General features: G+C 48.2%; 1 protein-coding gene across 1 annotated transcript; it reads right to left on the minus strand.

The window, feature by feature from the left end:
* Window positions 1-16682: 16682 nt before the first annotated feature.
* LOC121866044 (spidroin-1-like) lies at window positions 16683-17147 on the minus strand. Its single transcript, XM_042365620.1, has one exon. It carries the CDS (start codon window positions 17145-17147, stop codon window positions 16683-16685), a length of 465 nt encoding a protein of 154 aa, XP_042221554.1.
* Window positions 17148-17605: the final 458 nt, after the last annotated feature.

Raw genomic sequence — 17605 nt, forward strand, 5'->3', positions numbered from 1 at the left:
CTATTGCTACATAATAAGATCCAAAATTATTATTATTATTAGTTTGCATTTTCACTTTGATTTCAGTACTTGTAAATATATGCCATAGACTTTATTCCATTGGTGATGGTTAATATATTTATTATTCTAGAACACAGGCTGACAGACAGTAGTTGTTGAAGTGCAGTAATAAATTATATCAACTCAAAATGTAATTGTTATTAACCCGTGTACAGTACAGTATTAATAACCTAGAATACCCGCTAAAAGATATTAATTGTTGTAGCAGTGGAAAATTATCGCCAACAGTCAAAATATAGATAAAGTTACATATCGTGGCTTAAAAACGTAATACAACTATAAATAATAAAACAGCTGAAATAACACATAACAAACAGATTAACTTATAGTCCACAAGACAATATACAGTAAAATATATCCCAAATCAAAACTTGCTGCAGTGAAACGTAAACAAAGTCAAAACACCACTTTACTCAGTTATATGAAACCAGTACTGTTGACACTCCTGACCATACCACCCCCACACCCCTATGATGGAGGCCACCAGAAGCTGTCAACACTGTTCTCTATAACTAAGGCTACAGTACAGCTCTGGGGGGAGTCATAAGCGAGTGATTTCCTCTTGGATTAACTAAATGAATGAAAAAAATAACTAATTATTATTTTCATTTACTGACTAACTGATCGAGTGAGTAACGAACACACTCCCGGAATACCCAACAAGACAACACGCACACACACACACACACACACACCCAGTATCGGTATGCCATTCAAGTAATTACCCCACAGCCAAACTCGCCATTTATTGCAACAGGTGTATCCAACACCTGTGTGACGCCCACGAGCTCATCAGCCTTCAAGGATATCCAGCCTGTTCACCTGTGGGGCGGATGACGTCACTATTACCTGATCGTAAATCACATGGGTCTATCACGCAGGTGAAGTTACGCGCAGGTAACTCATTACTCTAAGTTACGTAATACAATGTAACAATTTATCAAAGCTGACAACTTAAATTATTACACGAAGCTACTTAACCTATTACACGAAGTATAAGTTAACCTATTGCACGAAGCTACTTAACCTGACTTAACCTATTACACGAAGCTACTTAACCTAAGTTAACCTATTACACGAAGCTACTTAACCTAACCTAACTAACGTATTCTATAAAACCAAACTTACCTAAAAATATCATAATTCTATATAAGGTTTGGTTGACTCGTGTTATTAAACAAACAAACAAACAAACACACAAACACGCGTAAACATTTATCACATTTAATTTGCTAGAGGAAGCAAAAAGTGAATCTTACTCGTATATCACATCAATAATTACCTGTAAGTGGCAAATCTGTACACCTGTTACCTAAATGTTTAGGTATTATTTTAGTTTCGGTCATCCGGGGAATCTTAGGAATTTAACCTCCCTCACCCCCGGTTAGGTTAGGTATAATTCCTGGGTTTCTGGTTAGGTTACGTTACGTTATATATCTAAATGCAGGGACGACCGAAACAAATATTACCAATGTTTCTGATTTTCTGGTTCATGAACTGCTCGGGTCACTTGTACGGGTCACTAAGCCTCCATCATTGTGTCCATATGGGTAGTGGCGGACTGGCCCACCGGGATACCAGGAAATTTCCCGGTGGGCCCCAAAGTGATGGTCCATCACTTTGACTACGTTTTGGGATTAAGTGGGCCCCTTTGGACCCATTAGAGTGGACCCTTTCACAAGTTTTCCCCGTAGAAATTTTTGACCCAGTCCGCCACTGCATATGGGTATTAGTGCTCCGTCGAGTTCATCTTAGCAACACGAAACACTATAACAACCAAAGTCAACTAACATCCACTCAGAAACAGTCTTCATCCTTCACTCAACCGAAAACTTGGATAAGAATTTTCTGAAGACATCGACTTAACTCCAGGGATAAACAACAAGCCCTCCTTCAGTCAGCACTACTCCTTGAGGGAGGATCACCACACACACACACAGACTATCATGGCATGTTATTTGTCCAATTGACTTGTAGGTCCCGAACGATACAATTTTATATTCCAGTAACAGGTAAGAATTCGGTAGCCATAATATTAATGCACATGAATGGCGAACGCGTTATTGAGTTAAAAAAATAGTTTATTGATCCATTTCGGGGAAATATACTATTAAAAATCTATTAATTGAAGCTTAGAAGCGATTCTATTAAACACAGAAAGTAAAGATATTCACAAGGTGATACTTTAATGACTAAATATGACAAGAAAGAACTCAGTACAAAGATGACTTTGATGACGAGGTCTTCCCAAAGACTTTCATCGTTAACAGAAAATCACAATCGACTTCAATGAGGTGAGGTTAATTTCATTGTCTATGGAAATTACATTCATTAAACTAAACTGTTGAAGTATTAAGTTATTGTTTATGTTTTAAAGCAAATTATTTTCAAACTTTTGATGGACAATGTTGTGTTAATCGTGTACAAAGATTGTGCGGCAGCTTTATGATATGTACTGCCGTCTTGGTTCCTTCACTTTATTATAACATTATATGAACTACAACGCGTCTTTGATTTCCTTCATTAACACTAAAATCCAGAAAATTACTACAAACTAATCTATAAAATATAAAACGGATGGAAAATATTAATACAGACGATCAACAGCTTACAATATGAAAGAGTAAAAAAGTAAAGGAACACGAAGCGTTCACACGTGTCGAACACCTGCTGTCAATTTACACGGCTCTAAATATAACTCACATCTACATGGTGGACTTACAGTACATTTTCATACATTCACACAAGTTAAGAAAGGTACAGATGACTTAATTAGCCATCAGACACCAGCATGCAAAGCAGACAGTCTCCAAGTGTCAACGTCAATAGCTGGAGGAGATTAAATTTTCCCAACGGTAATCCATTTATAATTGACAAAAGGTGACCGTGATGCTCTCCTTACCGTACCTTCTGTAAATTATTAGCAAAAATATCGCATCATACGCAGTAAATGAAGAATAGTTATGTGCAGGATTTAATGGTGTATATGACGATGCTATGGACGAGTAATTGCTCAAATGAACCCATATCAAAAGGGACTTTATAGCACTTAGAATATGTTACATCCGCCTCCAGTCTGGGTGGTGGTGGGGGATTATTGAAGCTGTGACCTTAAGAATAACACCCACAATAACAACGAGATTTTGAATTGAGACTGGAAGCGTTACTGAATTTCTCATTTACTTTACGTTACGTTGAAGCGAGATGAGTTTACCTTTCACCCCATGTGTCGATTAAGCTGGGTGTGCCGATTGAGTCACGTGTCAATTACCGTCATTGAGAACACCTGTAGCACCATGATTGTGTGAGCTGAAGTGTGACAGGTGAGTGTGATATGTGATTATGGCCACACTAGTCACCCTTATCTACATCTCTGTATAGAAACAGGAAGTAAACACACACCGCCCACACCCCTACCCAGAAATCAGTACAAAATATGAATATAATATCGTTTAGTTATGCCACAAAGCCCAAACAACACAGATATATAAAATAAATAATATTTCACTTGATAATATTGATTATTCTTCCTTTTAAGATTTGATTTGGTTAGATTAAAGAGGGATTAAGAGTTTTAATAAATATATAACTTAAATGATCGTACACTCCTCCCACAGCCTTTCACTTTCACTTGTGCTAGGCTGATGGCTGTCTCGTGGCTGACAGCTATTTGATGGCTGGCTGACGGCTGAATGGTTGGTTCATCACACTCGGCCTTCTAAATTACAGTAGATCTCTCACACCAAATTAACATAATTTCTTTTAACTTGATCTACTCTTTCATACACACCTCACAACTCACACCTCACTCTCCTAACTCACACCTCACAACTCACAACTCACCTTACCTCACAACTCACACCTCCTCCTAACTCACACCTCACAACTCCAGCTCACATACAACTCACACCTCACTCTAACTCACCTCCACCTCACCTCACAACTCCACAACTCACACCTCACAACTCACACCCACACCTCTGCTCACCTCACTCTCCTAACTCACACCTCACAACTCACAACTCACATACAACTCACCTCCTCTCCCTCTACCTCACCTCTGACTCACACCTCCCCACTCTCCTAACTCCACCTTACAACTCCTCACTCTCTACTCACAACTCAACTCCTCTCTAACTCACACCCTTACAACTCCCACCTCACTCTCCTAACTCACAACTCACAACTCACTCTCCTAACTCCACACCTAACTCCACCTCACTCTCCTAACTCACAACTCACAACTCACACCTCACAAATCACACCTCACAACTCACAACTCACACACCTCACTCTCCTAACCTCACAACTCTCACTCACTCCTCCCTACTCCACACCTCACAAATCACACCTCACAACTCACAACTCACACCTCCTCTCCCTAACTCACAACTCACTCTCCTAACTCACACCTCACAAATCACCTCACAACTCACACCTCCACTCCTCCTAACTCACACCTCACTCCACACCTCCAACTCACACCTCACCTTACAACTCACACCTCACTCTCTACTCCTCTAAAATCACCTCACACCTTACTCACACCTCACACACCTCCACAACTCCTCCCTCTACTCACACCTCCAAATCACACACCTCACACCTCACAACTCACTCTCCTAACTCATTAAAAAACAAAATTTCTAGCATGAAGGGGGGTAAGATATAACCTCAAAAACCTTACTATTATATTCAAAGACTGATAAGAGTGGAGGGTGGTGGTCGCCATCCCTCAGAGACGACGATAAAGATGTATATAGATGGAAGATATACCAAACAATATTACCTTCCTCATTAATAACTGTAGCAGGTGATGTTAACGTCATATTGTGGTACACCTGTTGTATTAATACTCTCTGGTGATATGCACGAAGTTGAGACCCACATATAGTACGTGCGTGTGTGTGTGTGTGTGTGTGTGTGTGTGTGTGTGTGTGTGTGTGTGTGCTTCCTGGGCGCCTCTCATGACACTGACCTTTTCTTATCGTAGCATCAAACGCAATATTTCAGAGGCAGTCTCCTCCTCCGTGTGTGACGTATACTACACACACACACACACACACACCAAACAAGTACAGTGGGAGAGAAGAAACAATGAGGTGTTTGTGAATTAAATGGATTATGGTGTGAAAGGTGGGGGTGACGTGTGTGTGTGTGTGTGGGTGACGTGTGTGTGTGTGTGTGTGGAAGGATGATGTGTGTGTGTGTGTGTGTGTGTGTGTGTGTGTATGTGTGTGTGTGTGTGTGTGTACAGGATCATTAGTAAACACTGAGTAATATTTCACAAAATCCTCTTATTACAATAACTGGGAAACGCCAAGTTCAACACCTCCTTCCTCCCTCCTCCACTTCCTCCCCTCCCCTCCCTCTCCAACCTCTTCCTTCTCCCTATCCTCTAGCCTTCCTCACCCTTACCCTTCTCTATCCCTCTAGCCCTCCTCACCCCTCCCTTCCCTATCCCCTCTAGCCCTACTCACTCCTCCCCCTCCTATCCTCCTAACCCTCCCCATCCCCTCCTCGACCCCTTCCTCCCCACCTCCTACCCCTCCCTATCCCCCTGCCCTCCCCCCCCCCTCACGTTTACGCTTACACTGCCACACGCGCTTGGTAACAGGTCACCACTTCACCAAGCAAGACATGGTGTGGGTTGGGTTAAGTTAGGTTTGTTATATTAAGTACACCTCGTTCCTGATCAATAATACTTTGGTCATATACATATAAGATACCTATCATACATTAATATATTCAAAGATAAGCTCATACATAGATACATAATATAAAGAAATCATTCGTCACGTACAATAACCAAAAGACCTTCCCGGTATAATCAATCACAGAAGCTTCCACCCTCAGTGTTTGTGGACGAGGAGGTGTTTTGTATTTCACTTAGTAAACTCTTCTCGCTAACACATAATATGCAAAGTGGCAGAGGTGCAGCGAGAGAAAGGTACAACTATGTTTTCTCATAATGTGGCCGGCAGGTGTGTGTGTGTGTGTGTGTGTGTGTGTGTGTGTGTGTGTGTGTGTGTGTGTGTGTGTGTGTGTGTGTGTGTGTGTGTAGACGGGCAAGTATTGTAAATATCTATATGGTTGTGTTCTTTCCCGATAAGTCCCGTTACACAGTGTGGGGTAAGAGAGGGTGTGTGTGTGTGTGTGTGTGTGTGTGTGTGTGTGTGTGTGTGTGTGTGTGTGTGTGTGTGTGTTTCGCTATCTAATCACACTATGTGTAGTGACAGATACTACACACACACTTACACTCACCGCACTTAACTGTTTACTGTCTCAAAACACACACACACACACACACACACACACACACACACACACACACACACACACACACACACACACACCGCTATCATTTTAACATAACCAGATAACGACACTACATCCTGGTCACACTTCCTATACAGTACAGGAGGAGGCGAGTGTGGGGTCCTGTAACTGAACAGTATTGCCGAAAATAATAAAATACCGTACAGACAAAAGACAGAAAGACAGTTTTAATATGTTACCCTCTCACCCTTACCCCCTCCCCCCACCCCCCTCTTCACCTTCTACCCTCACCTACCCCCCTCCGGTGTTGTGTCGTTGAAGGCCAAGAAGCAAGAGAGTGATGGAAATGGCAGTGTGTGTCAACAATGGCTCTCAGGACAATCTTATGGGCTTCTCCTTGTCATTAATTTTGCTGTAAGAATATTCACCCCCCCCTTCTCTTCTTCCTCTCTCACTGCTGTCTCCTTTCCTCCCCTCCTTCTGTCCTCCTCCCTCCTTCCGTCCCCTGTCAACGTACACATTTTAATAATCATATATCTTCCCACTTTAATCCGTAGGCAGCTCTGTTCTCTGCTGGTGGTGAAGGTGGTGGTGGTGGTGGTGGTGGTTTTGGAAGGGTGAGTGAGTGTTTGGGGAGTGGGGTGGTTTTGGAAGGTGGTTTTGGAAGGTGGTTTTGGAGTGGGTGGTTTTGGAAGGGTGGTTTTGGAAGGTGATTTTGGAGTGGGGTGGTAGTAGTTTTGGAGGGGTGGTTTTGGAAGGATGATTTTGGAGGTGGTTTTGGAGGGGGTAATATGGGGTGGTAGTGTTTTGGAGGGATGATGATGATGCAGTAGTCACACCCCACCACACCGACCTATTACCAGCTCTACAACAAATATACGTCAAGACTCTAAAGACACGGGGTAGTCCACTCATCTCCTTGATAGATCCCCGCTAGACTATTTCTGTGCTAGTCTTCATCCTCATCACCCCATAACACCCCATCCTATCTCCCCCATTCTTTTCCATCACCCCATCACTCCCATTCCTCCCCACAGTCCTTAAATAAGCCAGTCCCCCTCTAAGCCAAAACCCCTCCCCAACTAAACCACACCTTCCTAAACCAAGTTCAAGCACCCTTCCCTATTAAACCCCCTCCAATCCACACCCCCTCCCTCACTAGGCTACACCTCTTACCCCACCGAAGCCACCCCCCTCCCCTACAAAGCCACATCTCCCTAACTATACCACAACCAACACCACCAGTTGCCACCTCCATCACTCCCGGGTCACGTCACATGGCGGCGTCGCACCCAACGTGACCCGAATTCCCCGACTCCCCGACTCACACTCGATGACCGACCGACCGACCCTACATCAAGCCAAGTGAAGCATTAAACGAGGCTAGGGATTTCTCTAAGCCTTCATGGATTACCTTATAGTCTGAATTTGACAGTGCTCAGAGTGATGGCGACACGAAGGGGGAGGAGAAGGGAATGAAGGGGAAGGAGGAGGAGAAGGAATGAAAGGGAAGGGGAGAAGGGTAATGGAGGGGGGGAAGGGAGCATGAAGGGGAGGGAGGGGCGAAGGAGGATAGAGGGTAGGGGCGAAGGAGTATGAAGGAGATGAATGAAAAGGGATTGGGAGAGGGGTAGAGAAAATGGGGTGAGGGGGGGAAAGGGTTGGGGAGGAGTTTGAGAGAGGGGAGGATGATGAGGGAGGGGGTGGAGAAGGAAGAGAAAATAAAATAGGAGGGAAAGAAGGAAGTGAGGGAGAAGGTGAGGAAGAAGGGGGAGAAAGGAGGGAGAGGGAACAGGGGGGCAGGAGGGAGAGGAACAGGGGGCAGAGGAGGGAGAAGAGGGGAGCAGGGAGGGAGGAACAGGGGGCAGTGGAGGGAGAGGGTGAGGAAGAGGGGGAGCAGTGAGGGAGAGGAGGGGGGGCAGTGAGGGAGAGGGTGAAGAAGAGGGGGAGCAGGAGGGGAGGAACAGGGGGGGCAGGAGGGGAGAGGGGTGAGGGGAAGAGGGGGGAGCAGGAGGGAGAGGAACAGGGGGGGGCAGTGGAGGAGAGGGAGAGGGAAGAGGGGGAGCAGGAGGGGAGAGGAACAGGGGGGGGAGCAGGAGGGAGAGGGGAGGAAGAGGGGGGGGAGCAGCGAGGGGAGAGGAACAGGGGGGGCAGTGAGGGGAGAGGAACAGGGGGAGGTGAGAGAGGGTGAGGAAGAGGGGAGCAGTGAGGGGAGAGGAACAGGGGGGGCAGAGGGAGAGGGTGAGGAAGAGGGGGAGCAGTGAGGGAGAGAACAGGGGAGCAGTGAGGGGAGAGGGGGTGGAGGAAGAAGGGGGGAGCAGGAGGGGAGAGGAACAGGGGAGCAGGAGGGAGAGGGTGGAGGAAGAGGGGAGGAAGTGAGGGAGGAACAGGGGGGGCAGTGAGGAGAGGCAGGAAGAAGAGCAGAGGGAGAGAACAGGGGGGGCAGTGAGGAGAGGAAACAGGGGGGCAGTGAGGGAGAGGGTGAAAAGAGGGGGAGCAGTGAGGGGAGAGGGTGAAGAAGAGGGGGAGCAGTGAGGAGAGGAACAGGGGGGGCAGAGGAGAGGTGAGGAAGAGGGGGAGCAGGAGGAGAGGAACAGGGGGGGGCAGTGAGGGAGAGGGTGAAGAGGGGGAGCAGTGAGGAGAGGAACAGGGGGGGGGCAGGAGGGAGAGGGTGGAAGAAGAGGGGGGGGCAGAGGGGAGAGGGTGAAGAAGAGGGGGAGCAGGAGGGGAGAGGTGAGCAAGAGGAGAAGCAGTGAAGGAGAGTGTGAAGAAGAGGGGACGAGACAGGGAGTAGCGAAGACGTCAAGAAGGTGACAGAGTTAATTAATAGTGACGGAGAGAGAGAGAGAGAGAGAGAGAGAGAGAGAGAGAGAGTTGGTGTGTCTTTGACGGAGACACAGACAAACAGACAGACGCAGACAGAATCGTTTAGACAGAATCAATAACACAGAGACAGTCAATACCTTGCACAGTGACAGTATTGTTTTTGCATTAAACTCAACATCCCACAGTAGACCCCTAACAGGTGTCTCACAGGTGTCCCACAGGTGTCGTACAGGTATCCCACAGGTGTCGTACAGGTGTCGTACAGGTATCCCACAGGTGTCGTACAGGTATCCCACAGGTGTCGTACAGGTATCCCACAGGTGTCGTACAGGTATCCTACAGGTGTCGTACAGGTATCCTACAGGTGTTTACCCCTGTGGGTGTGCCTCCCTGAGTATACTAGCAATTGATACCTCGTGTGGGGGTATAACTGCCTCCTCCCCTGAGTATACTAGTAAAGGTATACCTCGTGTGGTGTATAACTGCCTCCTCCCTGAGTATACTAGAGGTACCTCGTGTGGGTGTATAACTGCTCTCCCTGAGTATACTAGTGTATACCTCGTGTGGGTGTATAACTGCCTCTCCCCTGAGTATACTAGTAAAGGCACCGTGGGTGTATAACTGCCTCCTCCCCTGAGTATACTAGTAAAGGTATACCTCGTGTGGGTGTATAACTGCCTCCCCCATGAGTATACTAGTAAAGGTATACCTCTGTGGAGTATAACTGCCTCCCCTGGAGTACTAGTAAAGGTATACCTCGTGTGCACTGCCTCCCTGAGTATACTAGTAAAGGTATACCTCGTGTGGGTGTATGACTGCCTCCTCCGCTGAGTATACTAGTAAAGGTATACTGTGTGGGTGTATGACTGCCCTCCCCCATGGTATACTAGTAAAGGTATACCGTGTGGGTGTATAACTGCCTCCCCCGAGTATACTAGTAAAGGTATACCTCGTGTGGGTGTGTAACTGCCCTCCCCCGTATATACTAGTAAAGGTATACCTCGTGTGGGTGTATGACGTTCTGAGTATACTAGTAAAGGTATACCTCGTGTGGGTGTATGACTGCCTCCCTCCCCGAGTATACTAGTAAAGGTATACCTCTGTGTGGGTGTATGACTGCCTCCCCTGAGTATACTAGTAAAGGTATACCCTTGTGTGGGTGGTATGACTGCCTCCTCCCTGAGTATACTAGTAAAGGTATACCTCGTGGGTGTATAACTGCCCTCCCCGAGTATACTAGTAAAGGTATACCTCGTGTGGGTGTATGACTGCCTCCCCATGATATACTAGTAAAGGTATACCGTGTGGTGTATGACTGCCCCCGAGTATACTAGTAAAGGCATACCCTGTGTGGGTGTATAACTGCCTCCTCCCATGAGTATACTAGTAAAGGTATACCTCGTGTGGGTGTATGACTGCCCTCCCTGAGTATACTAGTAAAGGTATACCCTGTGTGGGTGTATGACTGTCTCCATGAGTATACTAGTAAAGGTATACCTCGTGTGGGTGTATGACTGCCCCTCCATGAGTATACTAGTAAAGGTATACTGTGTGGGTGTATGACTGCTCCCCATGAGTACAGTATACTAGTAAAGGTATACTCGTGTGGGTATGACTGCCCCCCCCTGAGTATACTAGTAAAGGTATACCTCGTGTGGGTATAACACCTCCCCCGAGTATACTAGTAAAGGTATACCTCGTGTGGGTGGGACTGATCCCCCCGCGTATACTTTCGTGTAGATAGTCAGAACGTGACTCTGTTGACCCTTAGACCAGTTGATAAAGAGAGGGGAGGTGTGGGGAGGTAGGGCGTGAGAAGGAGGGAGGGAGGTGGAGGAGGGAGAAGGAGTGACGGGAGGAGAAGGAGGAGGAGGGGAGGGAGTGAGCTTGGTTGTATGTGGGAGAGGGTAGGGAGGAAGTACGGGAAGTAGGGAGGAGGGAAGATGGAGGAAGGAGGAGTGAAGGAGGGAGAGAAGAGGGAAAGGAAGGAGGGTGTACTTGGGAGGATGGAAGGGAGGAGGGGGGGTAAGGAGGAGTGAGTGAAGCAGGAAGAGAAGGAGGGGGAAAAGGGAAGGAGGGTGTACGTGGGAGGATGGAAGGAGGGAGAGGGAGGAGGAGAAGGGAGGGAGGAGAGGAGAGGGGAGATATTGGCTAGAATACGAGGGGAAAGTGTAACGCCGACTACCAAAGACTGAGGGAATGTCTGTTATGTAATGAGGGTGATCTGAGGGGAGAGGGAGTGGTTCACGTGGGGGAGAGGGAGTGGTTCACGTGAGGGGAGAGGGAGTGGTTCACGTGAGGGGAGAGGGAGTGTCACGTGAGGGTAGAGGGAGGATCACGTGAGGGAGAGAGGGAGGGTTCACGTGAGGGGAGAGGAGGGTTACGTGTGTGGAGAGGGAGGTTCACGTGAGGGGAGAGGGAGGGTTCGCGTGAGGAGAGGCAGTGGTTCACGTGAGGGGAGAGGAAGTGGTTCACGTGAGGGGAGAGGGAGTGGTTCACGGGAGGGGAGAGGGAGGGTTCATGAGGGGAGGGAGTGGTCCACGAGGGGAGAGGAAGTGGTTCCACGTGAGGGAGAGGGAGGGTCTACGTGAGGGGAGAGGAGTGGTCCACGTGAGGGTGAGGGAGTGGATCACGTGAGGGGAGAGGGAGGGCCGAGGGGAGAGGGAGGTTCACGTGGGAGAGGGAGGGTTCACGTGAGGGGAGAGGGAGGGTTCACGGGAGGGGAGAGGGAGTGGTTCACGTGAGGAGAGGAGTGGTTCACGTGAGGAGAGTGGTTCGCGTGAGGGAGAGGCAGTGGTTCACGTGAGGGAGAGGAAGTGGTTCACGTGAGGGGAGAGGGAGTGTTCACGTGAGGGAGGAGTGGTTCACGTGTGTGTGGAGAGGGAGTGGTTCACGTGAGGGAGAGGGGAGGTGGTTTACGTGAGGGAGAGAATGGTTCGCGTGAGGGGAGAGGAAGTGGTTCACGTGTGTGGAGAGGAGTGGTTCACTTGAGGGAGAGTGGTTCGCGTGAGGAGGCAGTGGTTCACGTGAGGAGAGGAAGTGGTTCACGTGAGGGAAGTGGATTCACGGGAGGGAGAGTGGTTCCACGTGAGGGGGGGAGAGTGGTTCACGTGAGGGAGAGAGTGTCTCACGTGAGGGAGAGGGAGTGGTTCACGTGAGGGGGAGAGGGAGTGGTTCACGTGAGGGGGAGGGGAGTGGTTCACGTAAGGGGAGAGGGAGTGGTTCACGTGTGTGGAGGGAGTGGTTCACGTGAGGGGAGGGAGTGGTTCACGTGAGGGAGAGGGAGTGGTTCATGTGAGGGAGAAGTGGTTCACGTGAGGGAGGGAGTGGTTCACGTGAGGGGAGAGAAGGGTGGTTCACGGGAGGGAGGGAGGTGGTTCACGTGGTGGAGAGGGAGTGGTTCACGTGAGGGGAGAGAGTGGTTCACGTGAGGGGGAGAGAGTGGTTCACGTGAGAGGGAGAGGAAGTGGTTCACGGGAGGGAGAGGGTGGTTCACGTGAGGGAAGAGTGGTTCACTTGAGGGAGAGAGGAGTGGTTCACGTGAGGGGAGAGAAGTGGTTCACGGGATGGGAGAGGAAGTGGTTCACGGGAGGGAGAGGAGTGGTTCACGTAGGGGAGAGGGAGTGGTTCACGGGAGGGAGAAGGTGGTTCACGTGAGAGAGTGGTTCACAGGAGGGAGAAGTGGTTCACGTGAGGGGAGAGGAGTGTTTACGTGAGGGGAGAGGGAGTGGTTCACGTGGAGGGGAGAGGAGTGGTTCACGTGAGGGAGAGGAGTGGGTATGTTTCAAGTGCTGGAGGAGGGAGGGAGAGGGAGGAAAGGAGAGGGGGAAGAGACTGTACCAGGTGAGGAGGAGTGTCCCAAGTGAGGGAAGGAAGGCAGAGAGAGGAGGGAGAGAGCAATGGCAGGGCGCTGTAGAAGGATGTTGTTGTTGTAACGTTATTACTGCGGCGCTTCAACAACCAACTAAGGTCTTTAATTGCGTAACAAATTTAATAATTACACTATTTTAACAACATTAAAAAATATGAGAGATAAAATTTTCGACCAGTGTGTGTGTGTGTAAATAATAATAATAATAATAATAATAATAATAATAATAATATAATAATAATATATAATAATAATAATAATAATAATAATAATAATAATAATAAACGGTTTTAATAATAGAGTTGCAGCCGGTGGCTGAAAATATACAGACTTACATTTGATTTAGACATGATATAATATGCACTGAATACATTTACAGGGCTGTACAGTATAAATCAGGAGTTGTTTATTATTTTAACAATAGATGGGATGGTGCTGTTCTTATATCTATCGGTGCGCCTATGGGCTGAATTTTTTGTAGTGGCGGACTGCGCGAGTTGGGTGGGGGCTGCAGGTGGCAGGAGGTGGCGATGACGAGGGTGGTGTAGTAGTCCACTGCCAAACCTTCCAGTGCTTGGTGGTGGAGGTCACTGAGGATGGCATTTCCAGGGTGGAAGGCGTTGGTGTAGCCGGAGTATTCTGCGCCGAGCATGATTCTGCAGGCCCTTTTGTGCCTTCTGTAGCTGACGTTGTTGGGTGGAGTTGAGAGAGAGACGACCAGGCCACTTTAGTTTGGGGAATAAAGCGTTGTAGATAGTCCTCAGCTCTGGCGTGGGTGTCCCAAGTGACCTAAGTCGTCGTAGCATGTAGAGAGACGATGCAGGCTGCCTTGACTGTGTTATTTACATGGGCCTTCCAGTCAAGTTTGTTGTCTATAGTTACACCGGAGGTTTGCAGACTGCACCAGCTGGAAAGGATGGGGACCCACTGTGACTGCTGGAGCTTGCACTGGGTGGTGGCGGTATTGATGTGCATGACTACGGTTTTGGTGTGGTTGATGGTGACCCTTGTTCTCGTAGTCCATGCCTGTAGCCTGTCAGGTGCCTTGTAGCGATGAGTAGTCTGGTGCGGTGTTGTTCAGAACCCCCACAGTGCAGTCATCCGTACCTCCACCTCTGAGGTGTCAGATAGAGCGTCGTTGATCAGGATGAGCACAGTGGTCCCATCTTGGTCCCCTGGGGAACACCGCAGGTGAGGTGTTGGAATGTGGAGACCAAGCCCTAATACTGCCTGGCGACCCCACTCAAAAATCAGTGAGCCATGAGACCAGGTTGGTGGGCAGCCCTAGTGCAATAGCCTTGTTGATAACAGTGCAGTGATCAACAGGTCAAGGCCTCCTGAAGTCCACAAGGGCAACGGCCAGTGATTTCTTACGTTTCTGCAAGTTTTTGTGCAGAAAATCCAGAAAGCTCACCAAGCAGTGTGATGTAGAGGAGGTCCTCATATTGCCAAATTGCTGTGGATCAATTGACTGATAGATACTGGCAAATGCCTACTCAAAAACAAAGTCCTGTGTGTGCATGTGTGTGTGTGTGTGTGTGTGTGTGTGTGTGTGTGTGTGCCTTTTTTCGGTAGTATTTCACTTGTTGGCACTAAACGATTTTTTGTTTTCAATGTCATTTCTGGCGCAAATTATGTTTAAGCGAGATATTTAATATTTTATTATGTATGTCCGTGCGTGGCGGCGGTACATCTAGAACATCTAACGTCTGTGGGCCGGGTAGGTTAGGTTTGATTCATAGTTGTTTTTCCGATGGTTTTTGATGTGTTTTAAACACTTTTTACCTTGATTCTTACAGCAATTCTCTAGATTCTGAGATCGGGGGGGGGGGCTTGTCTCGAAAACACTGATTGGTGCCGGAAATGAAGGTCAAAATCGTTCATAAAATCAAAAACCATCAGCAAAAAACATATTTCAACTTCGATTTCGTATAGTGACAACAAGTAAAAGTTTACCTTTTTTTCTTGATAGCAACACTGTACGATGCCCCACCAACCACGTCAGCAGGAACTACACACAGACACAGATGGTTGAGAGCAGCGCTGTTTTATTGGTATAAGATGTGTCAGCAGCTGAGTCAAGCGATGCCACATCACACAAGGCACACACCAGGGGCAGTAGACCTCACCTCTGAGACACACTTCCACTACCAGGAAACTCTTACTGTACGAAATATTACTTAGGTCTCCGGGATACACGTGACTCTGGGACTACAATACTGAAGCTGCAGGTATAAACATCAGAGAGAGACAGGAGAGGGTGCAGGAGATTCAACAGGGTTACACAGTACAATGATACAGTATATCTTGCAAGGGAAGACTCATCTCCTAAGTCACATTTTCTTCAACAAATAAACTAACTCCACTACCCTTTCTTCTTCTTCTTTCCTCAACTGTCTGTATCTGTCTATAAGTTTATCAACATAACGCAACACCTGATCAGTCTTTCTGGTGAGGTCATGTTGTGACGTCTCTGTGGTAATCCTTCGTTGAGGTGTTGTGAGCGCTGGAGACATGTCGACGTTTCATTCTCTCTCTCTCTCTCTCTCTCTCTCTCTCTCTCTCTCTCTCTCTCTCTCTCCTTCACTCTCTCTCTCTCTCTCTTCTTCTACTTTTTTAAACTATTATTCCATTTACGAGTCTAATGATCTCTTGACTACAGTACTTCTTGAGGTAAATCAGATGACACACCGGTAGTGTATGACTCAAATGCCCGGGCAGCGTGGTGACGCTACCCCAAGACAACATGGTGTCGTAATGTACACAACACACACACACACACACATAAACACATAGACACACACAAGGGAGCTGTCCTAGACACAACAACGGGGTAATGATCGTGAAAGTTCTTGCCTCCCTGAGAAGACTGGATAACGGGGTGATCACCTGAACATTAGCACCCCAGCTTATTTCTCCTGATGCTTAAACACCCTAACACTAACTGAAAGGGGGGGGGTGGTTAGGTTGGAATTAGGTAAAGAGTTTGTGAGCTGTATTTAACTACCCCTATAGACGCCTTTTCTGAACCGACTGAAATTATCCTACCCGCTTGAGGATGACCACTGGTGCTTCACCACCACCTGGCCTCACCCTCCTCGCCTTTACACCGCTGGGGGAGGCAACACATCACCCGTTATGCTTAAAGGATCAACACACAAACAGGGAGACCGTACGAGCTCACCTTAAGTTATTTTCCTTACATTTTAACAACTCCGTCCCCGCCGTGCAGATAACCACATCCCACCTTTGTTTTACGGGTCAATATCCTATACAGCAAAAGAGAAGTGTGGCCTTTAAGAGCGGATTTAAATGTTCTATTGTTGTAGTGACGTGACCTTCCGGGGGTCCCTGGCGGGTGGTGAGCCACATGCCGCCGCTGTCTGGGAATCTCGCCCCTAACGCCGACTGTACACAAGGCTGACACTCCCCTGCAGGTCGGCCGCCTCACACTGTGCATGTAATCACCATTGTTGTACAGTAGTGTTATTATTCCCTCCACGGCCCTCGCTTACCTAGCTAAGTCCTGTCTGTAGCCAGCTGTCTGTCTGGCTGTCTGCTTCACTAATAGGTTCCCCCCCCCTCTCTCACCTGTACACTTCCCCTTCATCACACACTGTCTACATATTCACTAACTACGATACCTTTAATGTCCACCTGTCCCTCCACCGCCTACCACATATGGGCCGTACCACCTGTCCCGTACCACCCGTCCGCACCCATGGCCCGTGCCACCTGTCCCACCACCGTCCCGTACCACATGGGCCCGTGCCACCTGTCCCGTACCACATGGTTCCGTGCCACTTGCCCCCTGCCCACCTGTCCCGTGCCACTTGCCCCTCTTAGCCACCTGTCCCGTGCCACCTGCCTCTTGCCACATGGTTCGTGCCACTGCCCCTCTTACCACCTGTCGTGCCACTTGCCCCTCTTGCCACCTGTCCCGTGCCACCTGCCCTCTTGCCACCTGTCCCGTGCCACTTGCCCTCTTGCCACCTGTCCCGTGCCACTTGCCCCTCTTGCACATGCCGTGCCCTTGCCCTCTTGCACCTGTCCCGTGCCACTTGCCCTCTTGCCTCCCCTGACCCATTGATCTCTCCAGCCACAACCTCATCTCAACAGTGAAAGAGGGGATGGGGTGAGGTGAAAGGAAGGAGGGGGAAGAAGAGGAGGAAGGAGGAGGAGGAGGAGGAGGAGTGGAGGAAGGAAGAGAAGGGGGAGGAAGAAGGGGTGAGAGTGGGCAGAGGCGAGGAAGATGGGGGTTGAGAGAGGGGAGGTAAGAGGGGGCAAACGAGGGAGAGGAGGATTGAAGGGGTGAGAGAAGGAAACATCAGAATAGGACGCAAATGAGGTGTTGTGAATAAGAGATGAGAAGAAGAAGAAGAAAGAAGAAGAAGAAGAAGAAGAAGAAGAAAGAAGAAGAAGATACACGAGGGAAAAGAAAGATAATTTATATATTCGTGAATGTGTGTTTCTATTCTCCACACACACACACACACACACACACACACACACACACACACACACACACACCACATTAAACTTTTACACTACACGTTCCAAACCTTGACA

This window comes from Homarus americanus, unplaced genomic scaffold, assembly GCF_018991925.1.
Source record: "Homarus americanus isolate GMGI-L3 unplaced genomic scaffold, GMGI_Hamer_2.0 scaffold58678, whole genome shotgun sequence".
Classification (NCBI taxonomy): domain Eukaryota; kingdom Metazoa; phylum Arthropoda; class Malacostraca; order Decapoda; family Nephropidae; genus Homarus; species Homarus americanus.